The sequence below is a fragment of the Crocuta crocuta genome, unplaced genomic scaffold, assembly GCF_008692635.1.
Source record: "Crocuta crocuta isolate KB4526 unplaced genomic scaffold, BGI_CrCroc_1.0 scaffold4, whole genome shotgun sequence".
Taxonomy (NCBI): domain Eukaryota; kingdom Metazoa; phylum Chordata; class Mammalia; order Carnivora; family Hyaenidae; genus Crocuta; species Crocuta crocuta.
The window spans coordinates 4638145-4659938 of record NW_027529996.1 but is presented as its reverse complement, the minus strand read 5'-3'; the positions used below and the strand labels follow the sequence as shown (position 1 = coordinate 4659938).

The 21794-nt window shown below is 40.7% G+C and overlaps 1 protein-coding gene across 1 annotated transcript in view; it reads right to left on the bottom strand.

Moving 5' to 3' along the window:
* Positions 1-527: 527 nt before the first annotated feature.
* CPLANE1 (ciliogenesis and planar polarity effector complex subunit 1) overlaps positions 528-21794 on the bottom strand; it is a 130488-nt gene continuing 109221 nt past the window's right edge. The window contains exons 48-54 of the mRNA XM_077763477.1: positions 14388-14553; positions 12035-12093; positions 11419-11586; positions 10476-10600; positions 5383-5472; positions 1345-1499; positions 528-877 (exon numbers count right to left, since the gene is read on the bottom strand). Of these exons, the coding sequence (XP_077619603.1) occupies positions 704-877; positions 1345-1499; positions 5383-5472; positions 10476-10600; positions 11419-11586; positions 12035-12093; positions 14388-14553 (937 nt within the window). The 3' untranslated portion in view covers positions 528-703. The remainder of the gene's footprint in view (positions 878-1344; positions 1500-5382; positions 5473-10475; positions 10601-11418; positions 11587-12034; positions 12094-14387; positions 14554-21794) is intronic.

Genomic DNA, 21794 nt, shown 5'->3' with positions numbered 1-21794 from the left:
CACATCTCTACCGTGGTTTTTAAGTTAACGTGAGCTTTCTGGAGTCAGAAATCCTATTTCCCACTCGAAGCATCCAGCCCTGTTTGTTTGCTTCTTTCTCCAAGGCTTTTCAGGCTCCAGAGCAGAGGACAGATGTGGCCTCCATGAAACCTGGCTTATTTAGAATTCCAATATTGGTGGACGGTGGATCCTTTTAACTCCTGGGCCAGGCCTGCACAGGTGAATTTAAGGCTGTATTTTTAAATAGAGCTCATTATTGAGTGTCTCAGAGTGAGATTGTGACTTTCTTCTCAACAAAAGAATTTTTTCCATCAGGTTTATCCATATAAAGTTGCTTCTCAAAACTCAGGGGGTAGTAGAGGAAGAGGTGAAATAGATTTTTATTTGAAAGTAACTTAAATATTTATGGAAATTGGCTTTACAGGTACTTTTCATTTTTTCATCATTTAAAAAAGTATGCCTAAAGAGAAATCAAATGCAAAAGCATGGATCTATAGTTACACAACCCTTTCCCCATGAAGGCAAAATTATTGAGAAGTGTTTATTTTCCCTCTTGAAATGGTTAATCCAGGGAATGATATGGCTGCAGGTGGTATATTCATGCTGTGTCCTTCATTGCTTCTCTCCCTTGAACACACAAATCTTTCAGTACTACATCATTGAGAGGCTAGCCTCTGCTTGGAAACAGAATGATACTCAGGTGTTACAGGTCCAAGGCCCAGTGGACAGACAGATTCTTGTCCTCCACGCTGGCCACCATGTCTTCAATGGCGTTCCAGTCAAGCTTGCTGAGGATGCTGCCCGTGCTCTCAGACACGCTGTCGACACCACCCACTCCGAAAGGAGGCTCTAGCTCTTCTTCGGTTGCTGACAAGTCCTATCAAATTAAGAAAGGTAGTAAGTTGTGGTCTTAGCCTGAGGAAAAAGCAAACAGAGTATGAACTAAGCTTTCCAAAGATTCTAGGGTCACTCATCCACCAACTGGTGAAGGAAATACGAAGCAAACCAGGGCAGGGGTTGCCCAGGACATCTGGATCGACAGTGAGCTGAATGTCACCTGACACAACTGAATGCTGGCACCAGATCTGAAGAGTGGACATAATGGGTTTTTATACGTGAAGTACAATGATAAGTTCTTACAGTTTTGTTATTTTTTAGTTAAAAGGAAAATACAAAATCAAGGAAAATACTGATAAATGCTGGAGCCCTAAGCCAAAGGTGTAGATGCTCTGAATTACTACTTCAATCTTGCAGTATCTCTACATCCCACAAAACAAAACAGACGGAACAACTAGGGAACGCAGAGAAATCACTAGGCAAATTGAAATCTGGAACCATGCGTACCTGTAGAAGGGAAGTGGGCCTCTCGTGAAGAACTGTCCAGGGGCTCACCATGGTCTCTCTCTCGTACTCTATACGCACCTGCTTTGATCGAGGTGAAAGCTCAGCACTGATGTGCTTTTTTGTACACTGCAGATTCCCACACGGAGCACTAGAACCTTTCAAGTGAAAAGGACAAAGCTACTACATTTATAAGTTTGTTGGTTTATTCTGACTTTTATCATCAAATCTAAGGGAGTCACATTTTACCTAATATTTGAATCACAAGATCGGGATATGGTTCTAACAATTCCTGCCCTGTCTGTGTGACAGAAGGAAATGGAATCCTGGCCGTCTCTTAATTTTAAGAACAACAGTAACCTGTCGGACAAGAGAGGCCGCAGAGAACGAAACTGTGGAGAAGTTCCAGGTGCAAAGTTGGATGAACACTGTGGTGAAAAAGAAAACAGCCAGTAAAACAGAAAGACTTGAGACTGAAGGACAATAAAGAGAGAAACCAACATGTGGCTAAGCAGTCTCATAACCACAAGGGCAGGCTGTGTCTCCAAAGCAGACAGACAAACAGAGAAAGGGCGCAGAGTTGTTCCTTCAAGCATTCAGGCTGTAAAGAGAGATTAGCAAAGGCTGTGACCACAACTAATCCCGCCTCCACTTGTTATAATTAATTTGGTAACTAGACTTCGATATTCTTGTCAAATGAACATAATTACTGCCATCTAAAAAGAATAACAAAATTATCACCAAAATTAAGAAATCACGGTGAACAGTCCTGCATTTTAAAGGATAAACCTTTACCCATGGGGTGTCTACACACCTTGAGAAGCTATCACTGGCTTTCTCTCACCTTGTTTTACCCAGGGATGGCTCTGCAGTTTCCTTCTCTTCAGATCAGACTGCATTTCTCTAGGATTTGTTCGGGATATCCAATCTTAAAATAAAAATACACTATGAAAACAATGCTGTGAAACGGAGCGTGTGCAAAGCTTTTCAAGTTTGGTTGTTCCTGCCCCAGTGTGGACAGTGAATGCTNGGCCCATGACACATCAAGGACAAACCCCACAGTGGAAAGTAGGCTGGCAAGGGCACCAGCTTACCTCAAGAAGCACTCTCTCTGGAGGACAGTGAACACCGCCGCTCAGTTTCTTTATAAAGCATATTGCCAAACAGGATCTATGGAGGTTGGCCTGAGGAATCCGGAACTGAACAGTGAACCTTGTTCCGCCTCCTGCCCCCATGTCAATTATTGGGCCACACTCCAGACACTCCCCCCAAGCTACAAACTTGGAGTTGTACTCAATTTGATCCTGTCACAGGCAGGGCTGCCACTGGGCAATGAAACAAATAATTCTATTTGCCTTTCTATGGGCAAGGCCTCATGCTAGATCATAACGCACTTCACAAAACCCTGGATCTCTGAAGCTTGCATAAATGGAATACCAGTGTACATGTAACTTCAGCTATTTTTAGGGGAAACATTGTATTTTGGAGCATTTTATCTGTTAAACTAACATTGATAAGTATTTTTTTTTTTTTTTTAGAAAATATCTAGAATAGAATAGCTTTGGGGTTCTCTAAAGTAAATTCTACACCCAACGTGGGGCTCAAACTCACAACCCCAGGATCCAGAGTCACATGCTCTACTGAGCCAGCCAGGCACCCCTTGGGGTACTCTAAACTAGAAAATATTTTACAAAAGATTAAAATGAGATATTTTGAAAGGGGAAAAAAAAGGTCTGAGATTACACAATTAAAAGCACAGTAAATGATGTTTCTAGCACTCAAACTTATCCTAGTAACTACAGCCTTGGGTTTTTTTTTTTTTCATGTTTTTATTTCTGAGAGAGCGAGCGTGAGCAGGGGAGGATCAGAGAGAGAGGGAGACACAGAATCTGAAGCATATAGCCTTGGGTTTTAAGGCTTATAGTGGGGAAACTATTGAGAAAGAACCAAAGAGAATTTCTAAGAAATACAGCCATCAACATCAAAACCTGACAGGTTAAACAGCAGACACAGCTGAAGAGAGAGGTGGTAAACTGAAAGATGAATCTGTAAGGAAAGGAGGAGGGAGTGGAGAAACATAGAACAGACTAATTCAGGTTTCTCATCCTGAGAAGCAAAGGGGGAGGCTTCTCTAAGCCTCTGCTGTTTCAGCTCTAAAATGGGGATAACAGTTGCCCTTTCTACCAGGGTTGTTACAAAGATAATCAGGAGAATGAACATGAAAGTACCTTTTATTTTTTTTTTAATTTATTTTATATATTTACTTATTTTTAATTTACATCCAAGTTAGCATATAGTGCAATAACGATTTCAGGAGTGAATTCCAGTGGTTCATCCCCCATGTGTAACACCCAGTGCTCATCCCAACAAGTGCCCTCCTTAATGCCTCTCACCCATTTAGCCCATTCCCCCACCCACAACCCCTCCAGAAACCCTCAGTTTGTTCTCTGTAATTAGGAGTCTTCTCTTATGTTTCATCCCCCTCCCTGTTTTTATATTATTTTTGCTTCCCTTCCTTTATGTTCGTCTCTTTTGTATCTTAAATTCCACAAATAAGTGAAGTCATAGGAGACTGGTCTCTCTCTAATTTGTTTAGCATAGTGAAAGTACCTTTTAAATGGTGAAGAGTAACATGGGGTGAGGGGTGAGCTAGGGCTAGATCTTCATTCTTAAGATCATTACCATCTCCCTCTCTAGCTGACCAGAGCACAGCTAATTTGGAATCCCAAACTTATGGGTTTGTGTGCTGCATGACCATGTGATAATAAGACCTTCCTGAATCCTTGTATTTATGTTCATCATTGAGCTAAGCCCACAATATATATGTTCTCAATATTACAATCCATATTTTGCAGGTGAGAAAACTGAGGCTTACACAGATGGGTTAGGAATTTCCCCAGGGCTAAAGAATGACTGGTGAACTAGGATTCCAAACAAAGCTAACCCCACAGCCTGTTCTCTGAACTTCTGTACCACACAGCCATACTCTTCACTCTGAAATCTGTATTTGAAAAAAAAAATTTAAGTTTATTTTAAGAGAGAGGGAGAGAGACAGAATCCCAAGAAGGCTCCACAATGCAGAGCCTAAAGCAGGGCTTGACCCCACAAGATCATGGCCTGAGCAAAAATCAAGAATGAGACATTAACTGACTGAGCCACCCAGGTGCCATGCATTTGACATTTCTAAGAATGTCTCATGATTAAAAAAAAATTTTTTTAAGTTGTTTATTTTGAAAGAGAGTGCAAACTTGAGCAGGGGACGGGAAGAGAGAGGGAGAGAGAAAGAATCCCAAGCAGGCTCTGCATACTTACAATGTGAAGCCTGACTGGGGCTCAAACTCAAGAACTAGGAGATCATGATCTGACAAAAATCAAGAGTAGGATGCTTAACCAACAGAGCCAGGCACCCTGTCTTATGATTTTTAAAAATTTAAGTTCAAAAACTTTATCCTTGGGGCACCTGGGTGGCTCAGTCTATTAAGCATCTGACTCTGGCTCAGGTCATGATCTTGTGTCTCACAAGTTCAAGTCCTGCTGCTGGGCTCTGTACTGACAGCTCAGACCCTGGAGACTGCTCCGGATTCTGTGTTTCCCTCTCTCTCTGCCCCTCCCCCCGATCATCCTTGGTCTTCTTTCTCTCAAAAATAAAACATTTATTAAAAAAGTTTAAATTTTTTTAATGTTTATTTATTCTTGGGGGGTGGCAGAGAGAGGAGGAGACACAGAATCTGAAGCTGGCTTCACACTCTGAGCTGTCAGTACAGAGCCTGATGCGGGGCTTGAACCCGTGAACCCTGAGATCACAACCTGAGCCAAAGTTAGATGGTTATTAGCTAACTGAGCCACCCAGGTGCCCCTAAAGTTTTCTTTAAAATAGAACTTTATTCTTCAGGTGCCTAGCTGGCTCAGTCGGCTAAGCATGTGACTCTTGACCTCAGCTAAGGTTTAAATCTCAGGGTCGGGTCCCATGTTGGGCTAGGTGTGAAGCCTACAAAAAAAAAAAAAAAAAAAAAAGAACTTTATTCTTCATTTATCCCTTACCTTTCTGGAAGGTAACTGGAGATGGCACAGGCTTTCTTACTGCCACTTTGGCTCCATCACCTTTATTCGGTGTGGTAAAAGTAGCAGTTCCTATAAAAACAGGCACACTTCTTTAACTGTCTGTACAAATATTGTATTATAAATTCTTTGAGGACAGAAACTTCTGATTAAGAGGGCCCAATACATCGTGGTCTATTTGAACTAACAAAGCAAAACAAAAGTGCAGATGAAGGAAGGGAAAACTCTGCTTTGAAACCTGGGCCCCTCAGGGACGGCTTTGTGGCTCAGTTGGTTAAGTGTCTGACTTCAGCTCGGTCGTGATCTTGGGGTTTGTAAGTTTGAACCCTGCTTTGGGCTCTGTGCTAACAGCTCAGAGCCTGGAGCCTGCTTTGGATTCTGTGTCTCCCTCTCTCTCTGACCCTCCCCTGTTCCTGCTGTGTCTGTCTCAAAAATGAATAAGCATTAAAAAATTTTAGCACCTTCCTGCACTGCTGGTGGGAATGTAAACTGGTGCAGCCCCTCTGGAAAACAGTGTGGAGGTTCCTCACAAAATTAACACTAGAACTCCCCTATGACCCAGCAAGAGCACTGCTAGGAATTTACCCAAGGGATACAGGAGTGCTGATGCATAGGGGCACATGGACCCCAATGTTCATAGCAGCACTCTCCACAATAGCCAAAACATGGTAAGAGCCTAAGTGTCCATCAACAGATGAATGGATCAAGAAGATGTGGTTTATCTATACCATGGAATGCTACATGGCAATGAGAATGAAATCTGGCCATGTGTAGCAATGTGGATGGAACTTGACGGTGTTAAACTGAGCAAAATAAGTCAGGCAGAGAAGGACAAATATCATATGTTTGCACGTAGAGGAGAATTAGGAGGAACTTAACAGAGGACCATGGGGGAGAAGAAGGGGGAAAACAGTCGGGGAGAGGGAGGGAGGCAAACCATGAGAGACTCTTGAATGCCGAGAACACACTGAGGGCTGATAGGAGTGGGGGGGAGGGGAAGGAGGATGATGGGCGTGGAGGAGGGCATTTATGGGGATGAACACTGGGTGTTATATGGAAACCAACTTGAAAATAAACTATTTAAGAAAAAAAATGTAAAACAATTAAAAGAAAAGAAACCTGGGCCCCTCACAGCACAACCATGGTCCTTTTTCAAATTGGCAAATGTGCCTTGACAACATGTCTGACAGCTGGAAGAGCCAGGCCCAAAAGCCTGTTAGCAGTGAACACCCTGGCAGAATGCCGACTTCCATTGTATTGAGAGGATGATTAACTAAAGTTTCTTAAGTTCTAGGATTAATAACAAACTTTTACTATTTATATTATGCAAAATGCTTTCCTTATCTTTTAAAATGTTTATCTATTTTAGAGAGAGACAAAGACAGCACGAGCAGAGGGTGCAGAGAGAGAGGGACACACAGAATCCGAAGCGGCTCCAGGCTCTGAGCTCTCAGCACAGAACCCGATGCGGGGCTCAAACTCACTTAACCATGAGATCATGACCTGAGCTGAGGTAGGACACTCAACTGACTGGGCCACCCAGGAGTCTCAAAATACTCTTCTTATTATTTCAACACCTCTGTAAGATAGGTTTTAAGTAATATATTTGAGGGCACAAAGTAAGCAGCAGAGCTGGGTCGGGAATGCAGGCCCGCAAGATTCCACAGGCTTGAACTATGCCTTTGATGCTTCTTAGTTATTCATCATACAACCTTTATATTGTTTTTGATAAAACTAAACATAAAACAAGCAAAACAAAAACAAAAGGCAGGGGGATTGGTAAGTGTGACAGTTTTCAATCAGGGCTGAAGATAGTAGCCAGAAATTACACACTGCTTTGTACAAGACAAATAACAACACAAAGACTCACAAGTATCTTCAAAAAAACTCTTCTTTTACAAAATGAGCAGCAGTGAATTTTAAAATCCTGATGAGCTCTCCGTCCCTATCTGTGCAATGACTGAACTTGCCCCACATGGGCCCAGGTGACATGTGTCACTGATTAGGACAGGACCTGGGAAAAGGACCTGGGATCAGTTATGTGTGGGTTTCTCCCACTGCCCCACAATATTGGGGGCGCCTAAGCCTCTGAACGCAGCCAGGGAAATGGCTGGGTTCTGGGTGTGGAAGAGGCCACACGTAGGCACAACCTGGAGAGAGAAGCCAGCTTGTTCACCAGCTCCTTGAGTTGCTTTGGTCTCTCACATTCTGAGGAAGCTAAGTAACAGGTTAGCTGGGATAACGGCTAGTCATATAGTGGTCTTGTTTGATATAAATACAGCAATACCCACCCACTAATATCCCCAAATAGTAGTTTATAAATAGCTATTTTTAGGTAAAAAAGCTAAATAGTCATTGTTTTCATTTATCCAAGTATTCAGTTATTTTATTTGTTCAGTGTGAGAGGGAGTACGAGATAAAGGAGAGTGTTGCTACCCTCAAAAAATTTAGTCTAGCATAGGACCTAAGTTTACAAGTAACTACAACATGAGACCTATTGCATAAACATGTGACTAAGGGGTCAGAGGACAAAAAACAAATGATTACAGTGGTAGCAAAAACAGTTATCTCTAGGGGCATCTGGGTGGCTCAGTCAAGCATCCAACTCTTTTTTTTTTTTTAATGTTTTATTTATTTCTGAGAGAGAGAGAGAGAGCATGAGCAGGGGAGGGTCAGAGAGAGAGGGAGACACAGAATCTGAAACAGGTTCCAGGCTCTGAGCTATTAGCACAGAGCCCGACATGTGGCTCGAACCCACAAACCGTGAGATCGTGACCTGAGCCAAAGTTGGACACTTAACCAACTGTGCCATCCAGGTGCCCCAAGCGCCCAACTCTTGAATTTGGCTCAGGTCATGATCTCATGGTTCGTGAAACAGAGTCCCACATTGGGCTCCAAGCTGACAGTGTGGAGCCTGTTTGGGATGCTCTCTCTCTGCCCTTTCCCCACCTCACATGCATACATATACTCTCAATAAAAATTTTTTAAACTCTTTTTATTATTTATTATTATTTTTAATGCTTTATTTATTTCTGAGAGAGAGAGAGAGACAGCATGAGCAGGGGAGGGTCAGAGAGAGAGGGAGACACAGACTCAGAAGCAGGCTCCAGGCTCACAGCTACCTGTCATACAGAGCCCCACACGGGGCTCGAACCCACAGACCGCGAGATCATGACCTGAGCTGAATCCGGATACTCAACCGACTGAGCCACCCAGGCACCTCTAAATTTTTTTTAAGGTGTTTAAAGGAGCACCTGGGTGGCTCAGTTGATTGAGCCTCTGACTTCAGCTCAGGTCATGATCTCACAGTTCGTGCATTCGAGCCCCATGTCAGGCTCTGTGCTGACAGCTCAGAGCCTGGAGCCTATCTCAGATTCTATGTCTCCCTCTCTCTCTTCCCCTCCCCCACTTATGCTGTCTCTCTCTCAAAAATAAATATTAAAAAAATAAAAAAAAAACACCTCTCTCCCCCCCTCTGCCCCTTCCCTGCTCATGCCCACTCTGCTCATGCATGCTCTCTCTCAAAAAAAAGTTCTAATATTCACAAACACCATGCAAGATAAGTATTAGCCCCAATATAAAATTGAAATTATGGATGTTAAAAATTCATGGCATTAGGTTAGAAGAACTAAAGAGTTAAGATTCTGGATGGCTTCCAAGATGCAGAGGTGAGGCATTCAAGGTAAGGGAGAATTTCAACGAAAGAATGGAGCACAAAGTACAGAATGTGGCTGGAAAACAAGCGGGCAAGCAGCACCAATTAAATGGGGAAAGGAGGCTAAGAAGGCTGAAGGGGAGGATGCCTCGAAGGCCAGGGACAAGCTACGGACTCATCTGTGTGTGTCTGTTTATGGGAGGGTCACTGAGGGCTTCTGAACCCAAAGCAGCAGGAGCACCTCTTCAAGGTCCAGCAAGGGCAGGTGAGCTGACCAGAGGCAAGTGCAGCACAATACAGACCTGACCTTGGACAGGTCCACACAAAGACACATTTCCATATAATCCAAGATTTTCCATGTGATCTTGAGAAACCTCGGGTTCAAGTTTAAGATCCTTGCCAACTTTGGGTATTTTATTTAATTTTTGCAAATGTACCACATGTAAAATAAAAATTTCAAAAGGTACTCTCTTGAAATTTTGGTTTAAAAAGAGCAGTATTTTTTAATTGATTAATTTATTTTTGAGAGAGAGGGAGACAGAGAATCTCCACGCTGTCAGCATGTCACACACATCAGCATAATGTGGGGCTTGATCTCACAAACCATGAGATCTCGATCTGAGCCAAAATCAAGAGTTGGACACTTAACTGACTGAGCCACCCAGGTGTCCCAAGAGCAGCATTTTCTTATTGTTACTTCCTAGCTATCTGATTTGAGGCATTTATTTCAACTTTCTATGCCTGGGTTTTCTCATCTTTAAAATGAGAACATAACAGTACCTGTCTCACAGGGTTGTAAAAAACCCTGTGTAAAAAAAAAAAACACATCAGTTTATTAATGCCTTTTTAGCTGTGTACCTTTACACTACATATTAAGTCATGATTATACATTTTTAGTGTGTGATCATGTCACAAAATAAATATGATTTACTCTGGTAATCAAAACCAAAAAATGGCAAAATTAACAAAAGGAAGGCTAGCAATAAATAACATATCTTCAAACGTTTAAAAGTAAAAACATATTTCGATATGGGCCTCTTAGTACTTTCCTCTTCTGTGATTTTCTGATCTCTATTTAACCCATCCTGATCTCTATCAGAGCTAGATTTGTAAAAATACCTACATCTTTAGCCAGACACACAAAAGAAATAAATTCCCAAATCAGTCATATCTAAATTATTGACTGATCAAACTCTATTAGAAAAAAACCCATTTGTTTAAGAATATTCCTGAGCTTTTCCTATTTCAAAGCAATAGAACAAAATCCCAGCACAGGTAAGTCTTTATCAATCACTTGCGTTCTGCTGAAATAAGAATTGCTTTTCACGAAGATTTACAGTTTTTACTAATGAAAACCAACTTTGGAGACGACCTATTCCTCCAAGGAATACAAAATCATACAAGATTTAAAATACCTTACCATGCGGCCAAGGGGGGCCTTGATGTTGTCCAAAAGCTTTCCCCTTTCGGGTACAACTGGGTCTCGATATATATCTGAAATCTCCAGGTTGATTTATTGAAATACTGTGATCATGTTGATTCTCTCTAAAGTAGAAATTATATAATTATTATATTCCTAAAATCCCATATCACTATATTTCAAAAATTCCAAAATCTAGCTCAGATTAATACATTCACCTGACATTGCTTATTCTGTCCCTCGGTGATACATTTAGTGTTATAACAATTCTCAACAAAATATTCTCCATGTCTCATACCTCAAGCTTCATTTTTTCCCCAAAGAAATTGTTTTTGGTTATTCGTTTGTCCATTTCTAATTGCCTATGTATTTGGAAGCTATTTATGTATTTAATACCCTGCTTTATTCAAGAAAAGATTTCAAGGGAATCTCTGGTATTTTGAGTAAACATCAATTCCTACACACACAAGTGATGTGATTAGGTCTGGGTTTGTGCTGGGAAGAGGCAGGAGAGAAGTGATAAGCTGGTGGGGACTGTTTCTGCAAGAATGGGGCCAAGTGGAGAAACAGGGAGAGCAGTTAAAAGGCAAATTACAGAAGGAAATATTAAAAATTACAGAATAGAAGGAAATAACTGAATGGATATTAAAACTGTATTTGGTATGCTGAAGTGCTTTGTTTTATCTTAGAGATTTAATGCCATTTTTGTCTTTTTCCTTGGTGATTCTATCAACTATTTATAGAAACTTTAAACTTTTTAAACTATCTATAAACTTTCTATAAATTATTCTTTCATAACTATGGGACCATTTTTTTTACTTGATTATCATATTTCTGAGCAGGGTAGGTACAAATATACAGAACTTGGGTTACAAAAGCACTGAATTTCTTCTTATCATGTCTGACATAATCATGTTGAATGCCCTGCCAAACTTTGTCTTACCTTCTTGGAGACAGAGAACATTGCCGTCTGGATATGTGAGCAGTTCTGGGTCTGTTACGCAATGGTTTCTGTGCAGTAGCTGGCAGCTGTACTGATTCAGATAACAGTTCATTCATCAGACTGTATGCTTGGGAGATTCGACGATTATAGTGGTCAGAGAGTAGCAATCTTAAGACAAAGAATTAAACAACATTTAATAAAAGTAATTTTCAGTTCGTACTTCTGGAGGGAACATAATGTTTGAAGATCAACTAGCATTTCTGTTTTTCAATGCTTTTCAAATGCAAATTCATATTTCACATTTCTGAAAACCATTAGGTAGTATTAGTAAAGGTATCTTATGGCCTTTCGGGTATCTTCAAAATGTACATATCTGGATTGGGAGAGGGAGAAAACAGCAGAAGTAGAAGTCATAAAAGTTCAATGGAATAAATAATATTTGAAGGCAAATTCCTAAAAAGGCTAGTGGATTCTAATTATTTTCCCTGGAGTTATCACCCAGAATTTTCTGCTTATGGGCAAAAAGAACTACTGTGAAAACTGGAATTCCTACAACACTGTCCAGGCCTCGGGTGAGCAAATTAGAGAAAACGCTCATGACTGCTAGCCAGCTCACCTGTCTTTTTCATGCTTCATCTTCTCTCTCAGCCTGATTTCTCTTGAAGTCATATAAAACTGTATGACAAATACACAGTTCATTATTGTTCAATTCAAATAATTAAACCATTATGATCCATGGGAAACATGAAAATTCCACTAATCAAATTTAATAGGAGGTTAAAACACATTTTGCTATTTAGGAAACAGTGCCAAACACTGTCATATTTGACAAAACTTCCTATCCCAGCACAAACGTGAAAAATGTTAAAGCATCATGTAATTAAAATCTAGTTTAATAAGTGGAATGCAAAATCTATTTTAGTAGCTAAATTAAGGTTCCTCTTTTTGAGAAAATACATTATTGGCTGCATTTAAAATAGAAAACATGAGCATTTTAAGGATGGAGACATACACTCCTATTCAGTCTTGAGATTAATCTCACAGAGAGCTTGCTTGATAAAGCAGAAAGGAGTTAGACCTTGAAAGCCATCACTCTGATGTCTTAAAATGTTTACAGAAGCTACTGTAGTACATTCACTGTGACTTGTAAACTCTTCAAAACTTATGTACCATGAGGCAATTGGCAAATATCAGCTACATACATCTTATTCCAGAACATTAAGAATTACTGCTGAGTTACTAATGAAATCAAGTCCTTTTACAAACAATTGTGTATATAAAAATGTGCACATAGAAGTGCATTCACTCTCTGTAGGTCCTGCATGGAAGTAGTAACAAAGGTCTTATTAATTTCTGATACAAATTCAAATGACATTTTAAATCACATTAACCCCTCATTAATCCAATAGCTTAAGCTTATTTCTTAAAAATAAAGAAAAATGATCTGCAATCATATGGAGAGGTCACAAAGTATATGAACCAAGCAGTCCCAGTGCCCTCTGAGTTAATTTATTCTAAATTTGGACACAATTCTAAGTATCTTTGGTATTTGCTTGATCCATGGATAGGGTGATATCAGAGCTCACCCCCATGGGGTGGAGGAATGCACAAACACATGCACTTTGACAGTCTAGTCATGCGGCATCTGGGTGGCTCAATCAGTTAAGCATGCAACTCTTGGTTTCAGCTCAGATTGTGATTTTGTGGTTCGTGAGTCTGAACCCCGCAGTTGACTCTGCGCTGACAACGTTAAGCCTGCTTGGGATTCTCTCCCTCCCTCTCTCTCTGTCCCTCCCTTGCTCATGCTATAACTAAGTAAGCACGTACATACATATATACATATTAAAAAAAAAATTCTAGTCATGTACCTCAGTAGCCCAAAGGTCATTACCAGGTCCCTAAAACTATCAACAGACAAAATGTTATATATTAACATCAATATGACTTCTCCAGACACAAGTTGAGTAAATTATGCACTTTATATAATTTGCCTACTTTTGCACCATTTGGTGCTTAAATGTGACAACTGTATCTGGAAAATACACTTTTATAGAACATATTTCCCTAATGATGTTGAAAAATAAGTACTATTATAATATTTCAGATTACAAAGTAAAAGCTGCACTATAATCTAAGCATAATTTAAATGTAACTTGCACAGTAATGTGATTATCAAAGTAACACTGCTTTATCTCACCTTCTGAAGAAAACTGTGATGTCCATAGTCAGGGCTCAGTAAATAAATGTTGATAAAGGGCAGCTGAAATGCACATATCCATGCCCACACATACACACATACACCACACCACTGTACCCTTGGTACATGACTGGCCCTCACTCTGTATTTTTTGTAGACAACTTATGGATAGAAAATTGATTTTTAAAATTTTTTTAAAGCTTATTTGAGAGAGGGAGAGAGATCGAGCAGGAAGGGCGTAGAGAGAGAGGGAGGGAGAAAGAAGGAAAAAGAGAGAATTCCAAGCAGGCTCCACACTGTCAGTGCAGAGCCCAACAGAGGGCTCACAAACCGTGAGATCATGACCTGAGCCGAAATCAAGAGCTGGATGCTTAACAGACCAAGCTCCCCAAGCACCCCAGAAAATTGATTTTTAAAATGACTTTACTACACATATAGTCAGTTGTTCATTGCACTCTCATAAAAATTATGGGAATAGCTCCAACTGGTCACCCAATCACTCAATATCTTCATTTGGCTAAAATTAGCTAAAGCCATAATTAGCCTGAGGTATAAAAAATATTTAAGACAGTTCATGAGGACATGGTTTGTAGAATACCTTGCTACATTGTGCTAAGATAATTTCTTAACATTTTCTGACTTCCGTAAAATGGTAACATTTCTGTCTAATACAAAATGCATCCAAGTTATGTTAATCCTTTCCTTGAATATTTTCCAGGGAAAAACTACACATATTCTGTGGCAATTCCATTGCCCTTGATTTTGAACTTACTGGATTGCTCCTGGGGCAGAAAGGATCATGTTCTTGCCCTCTCTTTTCCGCCAGCTCATTTAAGTACTCTGCCATTCTTTCCTTTCGTTTTCTTCTCATCCACGTTTGAATTTCTCTTCTCTCCTTCTCAGTTCTTTGTGTTGGTCTACCAGAAGAATGCTGAATTCTGAGAAATTTCACAAGAAGGGCATCACTTGATTTTAAATTGTTTATGGATACAAGCAGTATCACAACTAAATATTATTTATATGGAAAGTTTTTTAATGTTTATTTTTGAGAGAGAAAAAAGGGGGGGCAGAGGTAGAGAGGGAGACATAGAATCTGAAGCCGGCTCCAGACTCCGAGCTGTCAGCGCAGAGGTCCATGTGGGGCTTGAACCCACAAACCGCGAGACCATGACCTGAGCCAAAGTCGGACGTTTAACTGACTGAGCCCACCCAGGCACCTCTGGAAAGTTTTTTAAAAATGTTTTTTAATGTTCTACTTATTTTTGAGAGAGAGAGAGACAATATGCGCACACAAGCAGGGGAGAAGGGCAGACACAGAATCCAAAGCAGGCTCCAGGCTCTGAGCTGTTAGCACAGATCCCAATGCAGGGCTCAAACTCACTAACCGTGAGATCATGACCTGAGCCAAAGTCGGACCCTTAACAGATTGAGCCACCCAGGTACCCCTGGAAGTATTTTTAAAGAATTTTTTAATGTTATTTATTTTGAGAGAGAGAAGGAGAGAGAGAGAGCAGAGGAGGGGCAGAGAGACAGAGGAGGAGGAGGCTCTGCATCATCAGCTAAGAGCCCCAAAATGGGAATTGAACTCAGAACCAGGATATCACAACCTGAGTGGAAATCAAGAATCAGACAATTAACTGACTGAGCCACCTAGGCGGCCCAAGGTAGTTTATTTATTTTTAAGTGCTCTCTATACCCAAAATGGGGCTTGAACTCACAACTCTCAGATCAAGAGTCGTATGTATGCCTTACTGGCTGAGCTAGCCAAGACACCCCTATTTGGAAAGATTTTGTCCATTCGCAAAAGTAGTATACAGTAAGATCTCTTATCAATTTGCTCCATCCTTTTCCCTGTAATCCACTGAAAATGATCTCAGAGCTCACCAACAGCCTCTTCAGCCTGCTGGACTTCTCCTAACATTTAATAAATTGGCTTTTCTTTTCTGCTTTAAACTCTCTCTTACCTGGGTCTTATTTAACTCTGAAAACACTGTGCAGCCTCCTATGCTGGCTCCTTTCTTCTCTGCTCACCACTTTAATTTAATGTCTTTAAAGGTTCTCTTTTGGGTGATACCTGGGTGGCTCAGTTGTTTGAGAGACCGACTCTTGATTTTGGCTCAGGTCATGATCCCAGGTTGTGGGATCGAGCCCTGCATCAGGCTCAATGTCGAGCGTGGAGCCTGGACAGCCTCTCTCTCTCCCTTTGCCCCTCTCCCCCACTCTCGCTCTCTCTAAAATAAAGAAAAAAAGGAAAATGATTAAAGGTTCTGTTTTGGGCTTCTTCACCCATCATCTATTCCTGGACTATCTCAATCACTTGTAAAACTTATAATACAGAGATGACTTCAAAACAGCAGGCCTTGTGAATCCAGCCTCAGACTCATGCCCAGGTCATACTTCCCATGGGCCGACCTGAGCTAATGACTGAGCATGGCAGGGATGTTATGGCTGGCCCATTCCTGCAAGACACAGGACTCCTCTGGCGGGCAACTCTGGCTTGACATCTCACCACCGACCCGGCTGAAACTCTCCTGGGACACTGTACTCCTAGATTTGACTTACTCAACCCTCTCCCCTTCCCCTTCCCTCACTCCTTCACAGGGTTGGATCACACCTACAATGTGGTCTGATGCTTCCCCTGACTTCTGTCTTTCCCCCCCTTTCTCCTCACAGGCCTTTCTGCCAATAACTGGCTTGCACATCTTATCCCATGTCGGCTTCTACTTCTCAGATGATATGAACTGACACAAGTAGTACTGAGAGTGGTCCAAAAAAACAGGTGATGTGAGACAGGGGTTTGGGGCAGACTCCTCACCCAGCGTGAGAGGAGAATATCTTCCTAAATGGAAGGTAGGTCATGGGTACAAACAATGTGATTTATACTGAACACCTGCTTTTCCTTCTGGAATGGATTCGGTATGTGCCAGGCAGAGGCTGCCTACCTAACCCCCAAGAAAAACTCTGGAAACTGAGTCTAAATGAGCTTCCTTGGTGGACATTGTCTCACATGTGTAGTTTCAACCTGTTGCTGGAGGAATTAAGTGTGTCCTGTTGTGACTGTACTGGGTAAGGATACTTGGAAACTCGTGCCTGGTTTCCCTGGGAATTTACCGCATGTCTTCTCTTGCTGTAACTGTCCTATGACTCTATGAGAGTTCTGTAAGTCCTCCCAATCAATCCCTGAACCTAAAGTGAACTGAGCCCCTGCCCTTAAAGAGACAGCACAAGAGACAGCCCTGCAGGATACAGCGTGGAAGCAACAGTTTGAAAAATGCCTGAGGCACAGAGAAGGGAGGTTTGTTTACTAATCTCAGAGCCTGTGCTGGAGGGGCAAGGATCTTTGGGAGACTTATCCAAAAACAAAAGAGCTGGCAGGCACCATTTACATCCCCCACCCCCAGCCTAGACACAGAGAAACCTGAGGGAACCAGTGCAATACTGACACTCTATCTAACATACTAACACCCTCCCCCTCCCCCCCCACCATGTTTTCCTGTGGACCCTTCCCCTCCAGCAGGACTTGACTCTAGCTGTCCTCCAATAGCAAACCCACACAAATCATGGTAACACCACATGTCCTGCCCCAATGCTCTCTGGTAGACTCACCCCCAATACATTCTTGGCCACAGCCCATCCAAAACTATGCCACAAACCTGGCAATACAAGCAGCCCCAACAGTCAACACCACAGTGACTTCTGACCCAAGGAAAAGGAGAGACAACCACACACAACACTCAGACTGTGGTTCCAGCAGTGGCCGGGGTAGACATCTGGGTTGACTGCAGGCCCCGCCCATCAAAAATAGCTTCTCAGGGGGCAACACAGAGAATGCACCCTGCAGTTTGGTGCTACTGCATCTCTGGCAAACACCTGGTCTGACTCAACTCAAGCCCAAGGCAGCCCCAGACTGACCCACTTACAACACAGGGACCAAACCCTGTCCACAACAGGCAAAGAGAGCCAATGTAGACAACGGACTGCAGGAAAAAATGGCTCAGCCACAATAACAGGGCACATGCCACACACAGAAGAGATACCCCTGAAGCGTTAGGTTCTGGTGGACTGGGTACAATGCCCTGCAGGGCACTATAGGACCACTTCTTCATATGCCACTACTTGCAAGAGCAGGAGATGCAGATGACTTCTCTAACACACAGACACAGTTACAGAGAGTTAGACAAAATGAGGAGACAGAGGAATATGTCCCAAACGAAAGAACAGGACAAAAATTGCAGAAAGACCTCAGCACAGACATAAGTAATATGCCTGATAGAGAACTTAAAGGAATGGTAATTAAGCTACTCACTGAAAAAACAGTGAAGGACATCAATGAGACCCTTAACAAGAGACAGAAAACATAAAAAGAACCAATCAGAGATGAAAAATCAGTAAGTGAAATTAAAAGTAAACTGGATGGAATGAATAGTAGACTATAGAAAGTAGAAGAATGGATCAGCAACCTGGAGGACAGAGTAATGTAAAGCAATCAAGCTGAATAGGTGAGAGAAAAAAAATAATACAAAATGAAAATAGTGTCAGGGTCTCAGCAACACCATCAAGTATAACAACATTTGCAATATAGGGATCCTGGAAGGAGAAGACAAAGAAAAGGAGATAGAAATTTTATTTCAAGAAAATAATCCCTGAAAAATTCCTGAGTCTGGGGAGAGAAACAAATTCAGATCCAGTAGGCACAGAGATCCCCCAACAAAATCAACCCAAGGAGGTTCACAATGAGACATATAATAATTAAAATGGCAAAAAAATGATAGAGAATTTTAAAAGCAGCAAGAGAAAAGAAAACAGTTACATACAAGGGAAACCTCATAAGGCAATCAGCTGATTTTTCAGCAGAAACTTTGCAGGTCAGAAAGGAGTGGCATGATCTATTCAAAGTATTGAAAGGAAAAAACCTGCAGCCAAGGATAGCAAGGATATCATTAGGAATAGGAGAGATAAAGAGCTTCCCAGACAAAAGAATTCATGACCACTAAACCAGATGTATAAGAAATGTCAAACAGGACTCTTTGAATGGAAAGAAAAAAAAAATCATAAGTAGGATAAGAAAAGCAGGAAGCACAAAAGTAATAAAAATAAATATATGTATAAAAATCAGTCAAGAAACTCACAAAAAGAAGGATGATACCTACACAAAGTATGACACAGTATATCTAAAATATTGGGGGTGGGGAGAAGAGTAAAGAATGGGTTCAAACATAAGTGACCATCAACTTAAAATAGACTGCTATGTGCATAAGATGTTATGTTATATACAGACCAAATGATAACCACAAATCAAAAACCAGTAACAGATATGTAAAAAATAAAGAGAAAGGAATCCAAGTATATCACTAAAGAAGCCAGCACACCATGAGAAAAGAGAGCGAGAGAAGAAAGGAACAGAAAAGTAAAAAACAACATAAAACAAGTAATAAAATGGTAATAAGTACATACCTATCAATAACTTCTTGGAATGTAAATGGACTAAATGCTCCAATCAAAAAACATATGGTGACAGAAGACTTTTTTATCCATCTATATAAGACTATAAGAGACTCATTTCAGGCCTAAGACACATGCAGATTGGAAATGAAGGGATGGAGAAACATTTATCATGCAATGGAAAAAAGAAGCAAGCTAGGGTAGCAATACTTATATTGGACAAAACAGACTTTAAAACAAAGATTAAAGGGGGCACCTGGGTGGCTCAGTCGAATAAGCGTCCGACTTCGGCTAGGGTCATGATCTCACAGTTCGTGGGTTCGAGCTCCGCGTCGGGCTCTGTTCTGACAGCTAGCTCAGAGCCTGAAGCCTATTTCGGATTCTGTATTTCCCTCTCTCTCTGACCCTCCCCTGCTCATGCTGTCTCTCTCTTTCTCTCTCTCTCAGAAATAAATAAAAAAACATTAAAAGCAACAAAGATTAAAGGGGCGCCTGAGTGACTCAGTTGTTTAAGTATCCAACTCTTGGGGCGCCTGGGTGGCTTAGTTGGTTAAGCGTCCGNAAAAGTTTAGGTATCCAACTCTTGACTTTAACTCAGGTCATGATCTCACGGTCCTGGTTTGGCTCTGTACTGACAACGCAAAGCCTGCTTGGAATTCTTTCTCTCCCTTTCTCTCTGCCCCTCTACTGCTCACATGCTCTCTCAAAATAAATAAACTTTTTTTTTTTAAAGACTGTAGGGGCATCTGGGTGGCTCAGTCAGTTAAGCATCCAACTTTAGCTCAGGTCATGGTCTTGTGGTTTGTGGGTTCCAGCCCAGCATCAGGCTCTATGCTGACAGCTCAGAGCCTGGAGCCTGCTTCAGATTCTTTGTCTCACCTCTTTCTCTGCCCCTCCCTCACTAGTGCTCTGTCTCGGTCTCTCAAAAATGAATAAATGTTAAAAAAAAAAAAAAAAAAGACTGTACCAAGAGACAAAGAAATTCACTATATAATCATAAAGGGAAGAATCCAAGAAGATATAACAATTGTAAATATTTATGCACCTGACATGAAGGCACCCAAATACATAAAGCAGCTAATAACAAACATAAAGGAAGTAACTGATACTAATACAATAATAGTAGGGGACTTTAGCATCCCTCTTACATCAGTGGGTAGATCATCCAACCAGAAAATCAACAAGGAAACAGTGGCTCTGAATGACAAATTGGACCAGATGGTTCTAACAGATATATTCAAAACATTCCATCCTAAAACAGCAGAATACACATTCTTTTCAAGTGCACATGGAATATTCTCCAGGACAGATCACATATTAGGCCACAAAAGTAGTTTTAACAAATTCAAAAAGATCAAAGGTCTACCATGCATCTTTTCTGACCACAATGCTATGAAACTAGAAATCAACTAGAAGAAAAAATCTGGAAAGAGCATAAATACACAGTTAAATAACGTGCTTCCAAACAACAAATGGGTCAACCAAGAAATCAAAAAGGAAATTAAAAAATACATAGAGATATATGAAAATGAAAGCACAATGGTCAAAAATCTTTGGGATGTAGCAAAAGCTATCCCAAGTTGAAAGTTTATAGCAATACAAGCCTATCTGAAAAAAGCAAGAAAAATCCCAAATAAACAACTTAACCCTAGGAGCTAGAAAAGAGAGAACAAATAAAACCCAAAACTAGTAGAAGAAAAGGAATAATAAAGATTGGAGTAGAAATAAATGAAACAGAAACTAAGAAACCAACAGAACAGATCAATGAAGCCAGAAGCTGATTCTTTGAAAAGATCAACAAAATTGATAAACCTTTAGCCAGACTCACGAAAGAAAAGAAAAAAGAAAAGAAAAGAAAAGAAGGACAGAGAAGACTCAAAATCAGAAATGAAAGAGGAAAAATAACAATAACAACAAACACTACAGAAATAGAAAGGATTGTAAGAAATATAATGGAAAATTAGATGTCAACAAATTGGACAACCTAGAAGAAATGGAAAAATTTTGAGAAACATACAACGTCTCAAAACTGAAGCAGGAACAAACAGAAAATTTGAAGATTTATTACTGGCAATGAAATTGGATCAATAATCAAAAAACTGCCCCCCACCCAAAAATGTCCAGGACCAGACGGCTTCACAGCTGAATTTTACCAAACATGTAGAGAAGAGTTAACATCTATTCTTCTCAAACTATTCCAAAAAATAAGAGGAAGGAAAGCTCACAAATTAATTCTTTGAGGCCAGCATTACCTTGATACCAAAACCAGACAAAGACATTACAAAAAAAGAGAACTACAGGCCAATATATCTAATGAACACAGATGAAAAAAATCCTAAAACGAAATATTAGCAAACCAAATCCAACAATACATTTAAAGAAAAGTCATTCACCATGATTAAGTGGGACTTATTTCCAGTATGCAAGTATGGTTCAGTATTCACAAATCAATCAACATGATACATCACATCAACAAGAGAAAGGATAAAACCTTCAACAAAGTAGGTAATATAGAGGGAACATACCTCAACATAATAAAAGCCATATATGAAAAACACACAGATAACATCATACTCAATGGTAAAACAACAACAACAACAACTGGAGAGCTTTTCACCTGATATCAAGAACAAGACAAGATGTCCACTCCAACATAGTACTGGAAGTACTGGAAGTCCTAGCCACAGAACCATACAAAAAAAAGGGAAGGGAAGGGGAGGGGAGGGGAGGGGAAGGG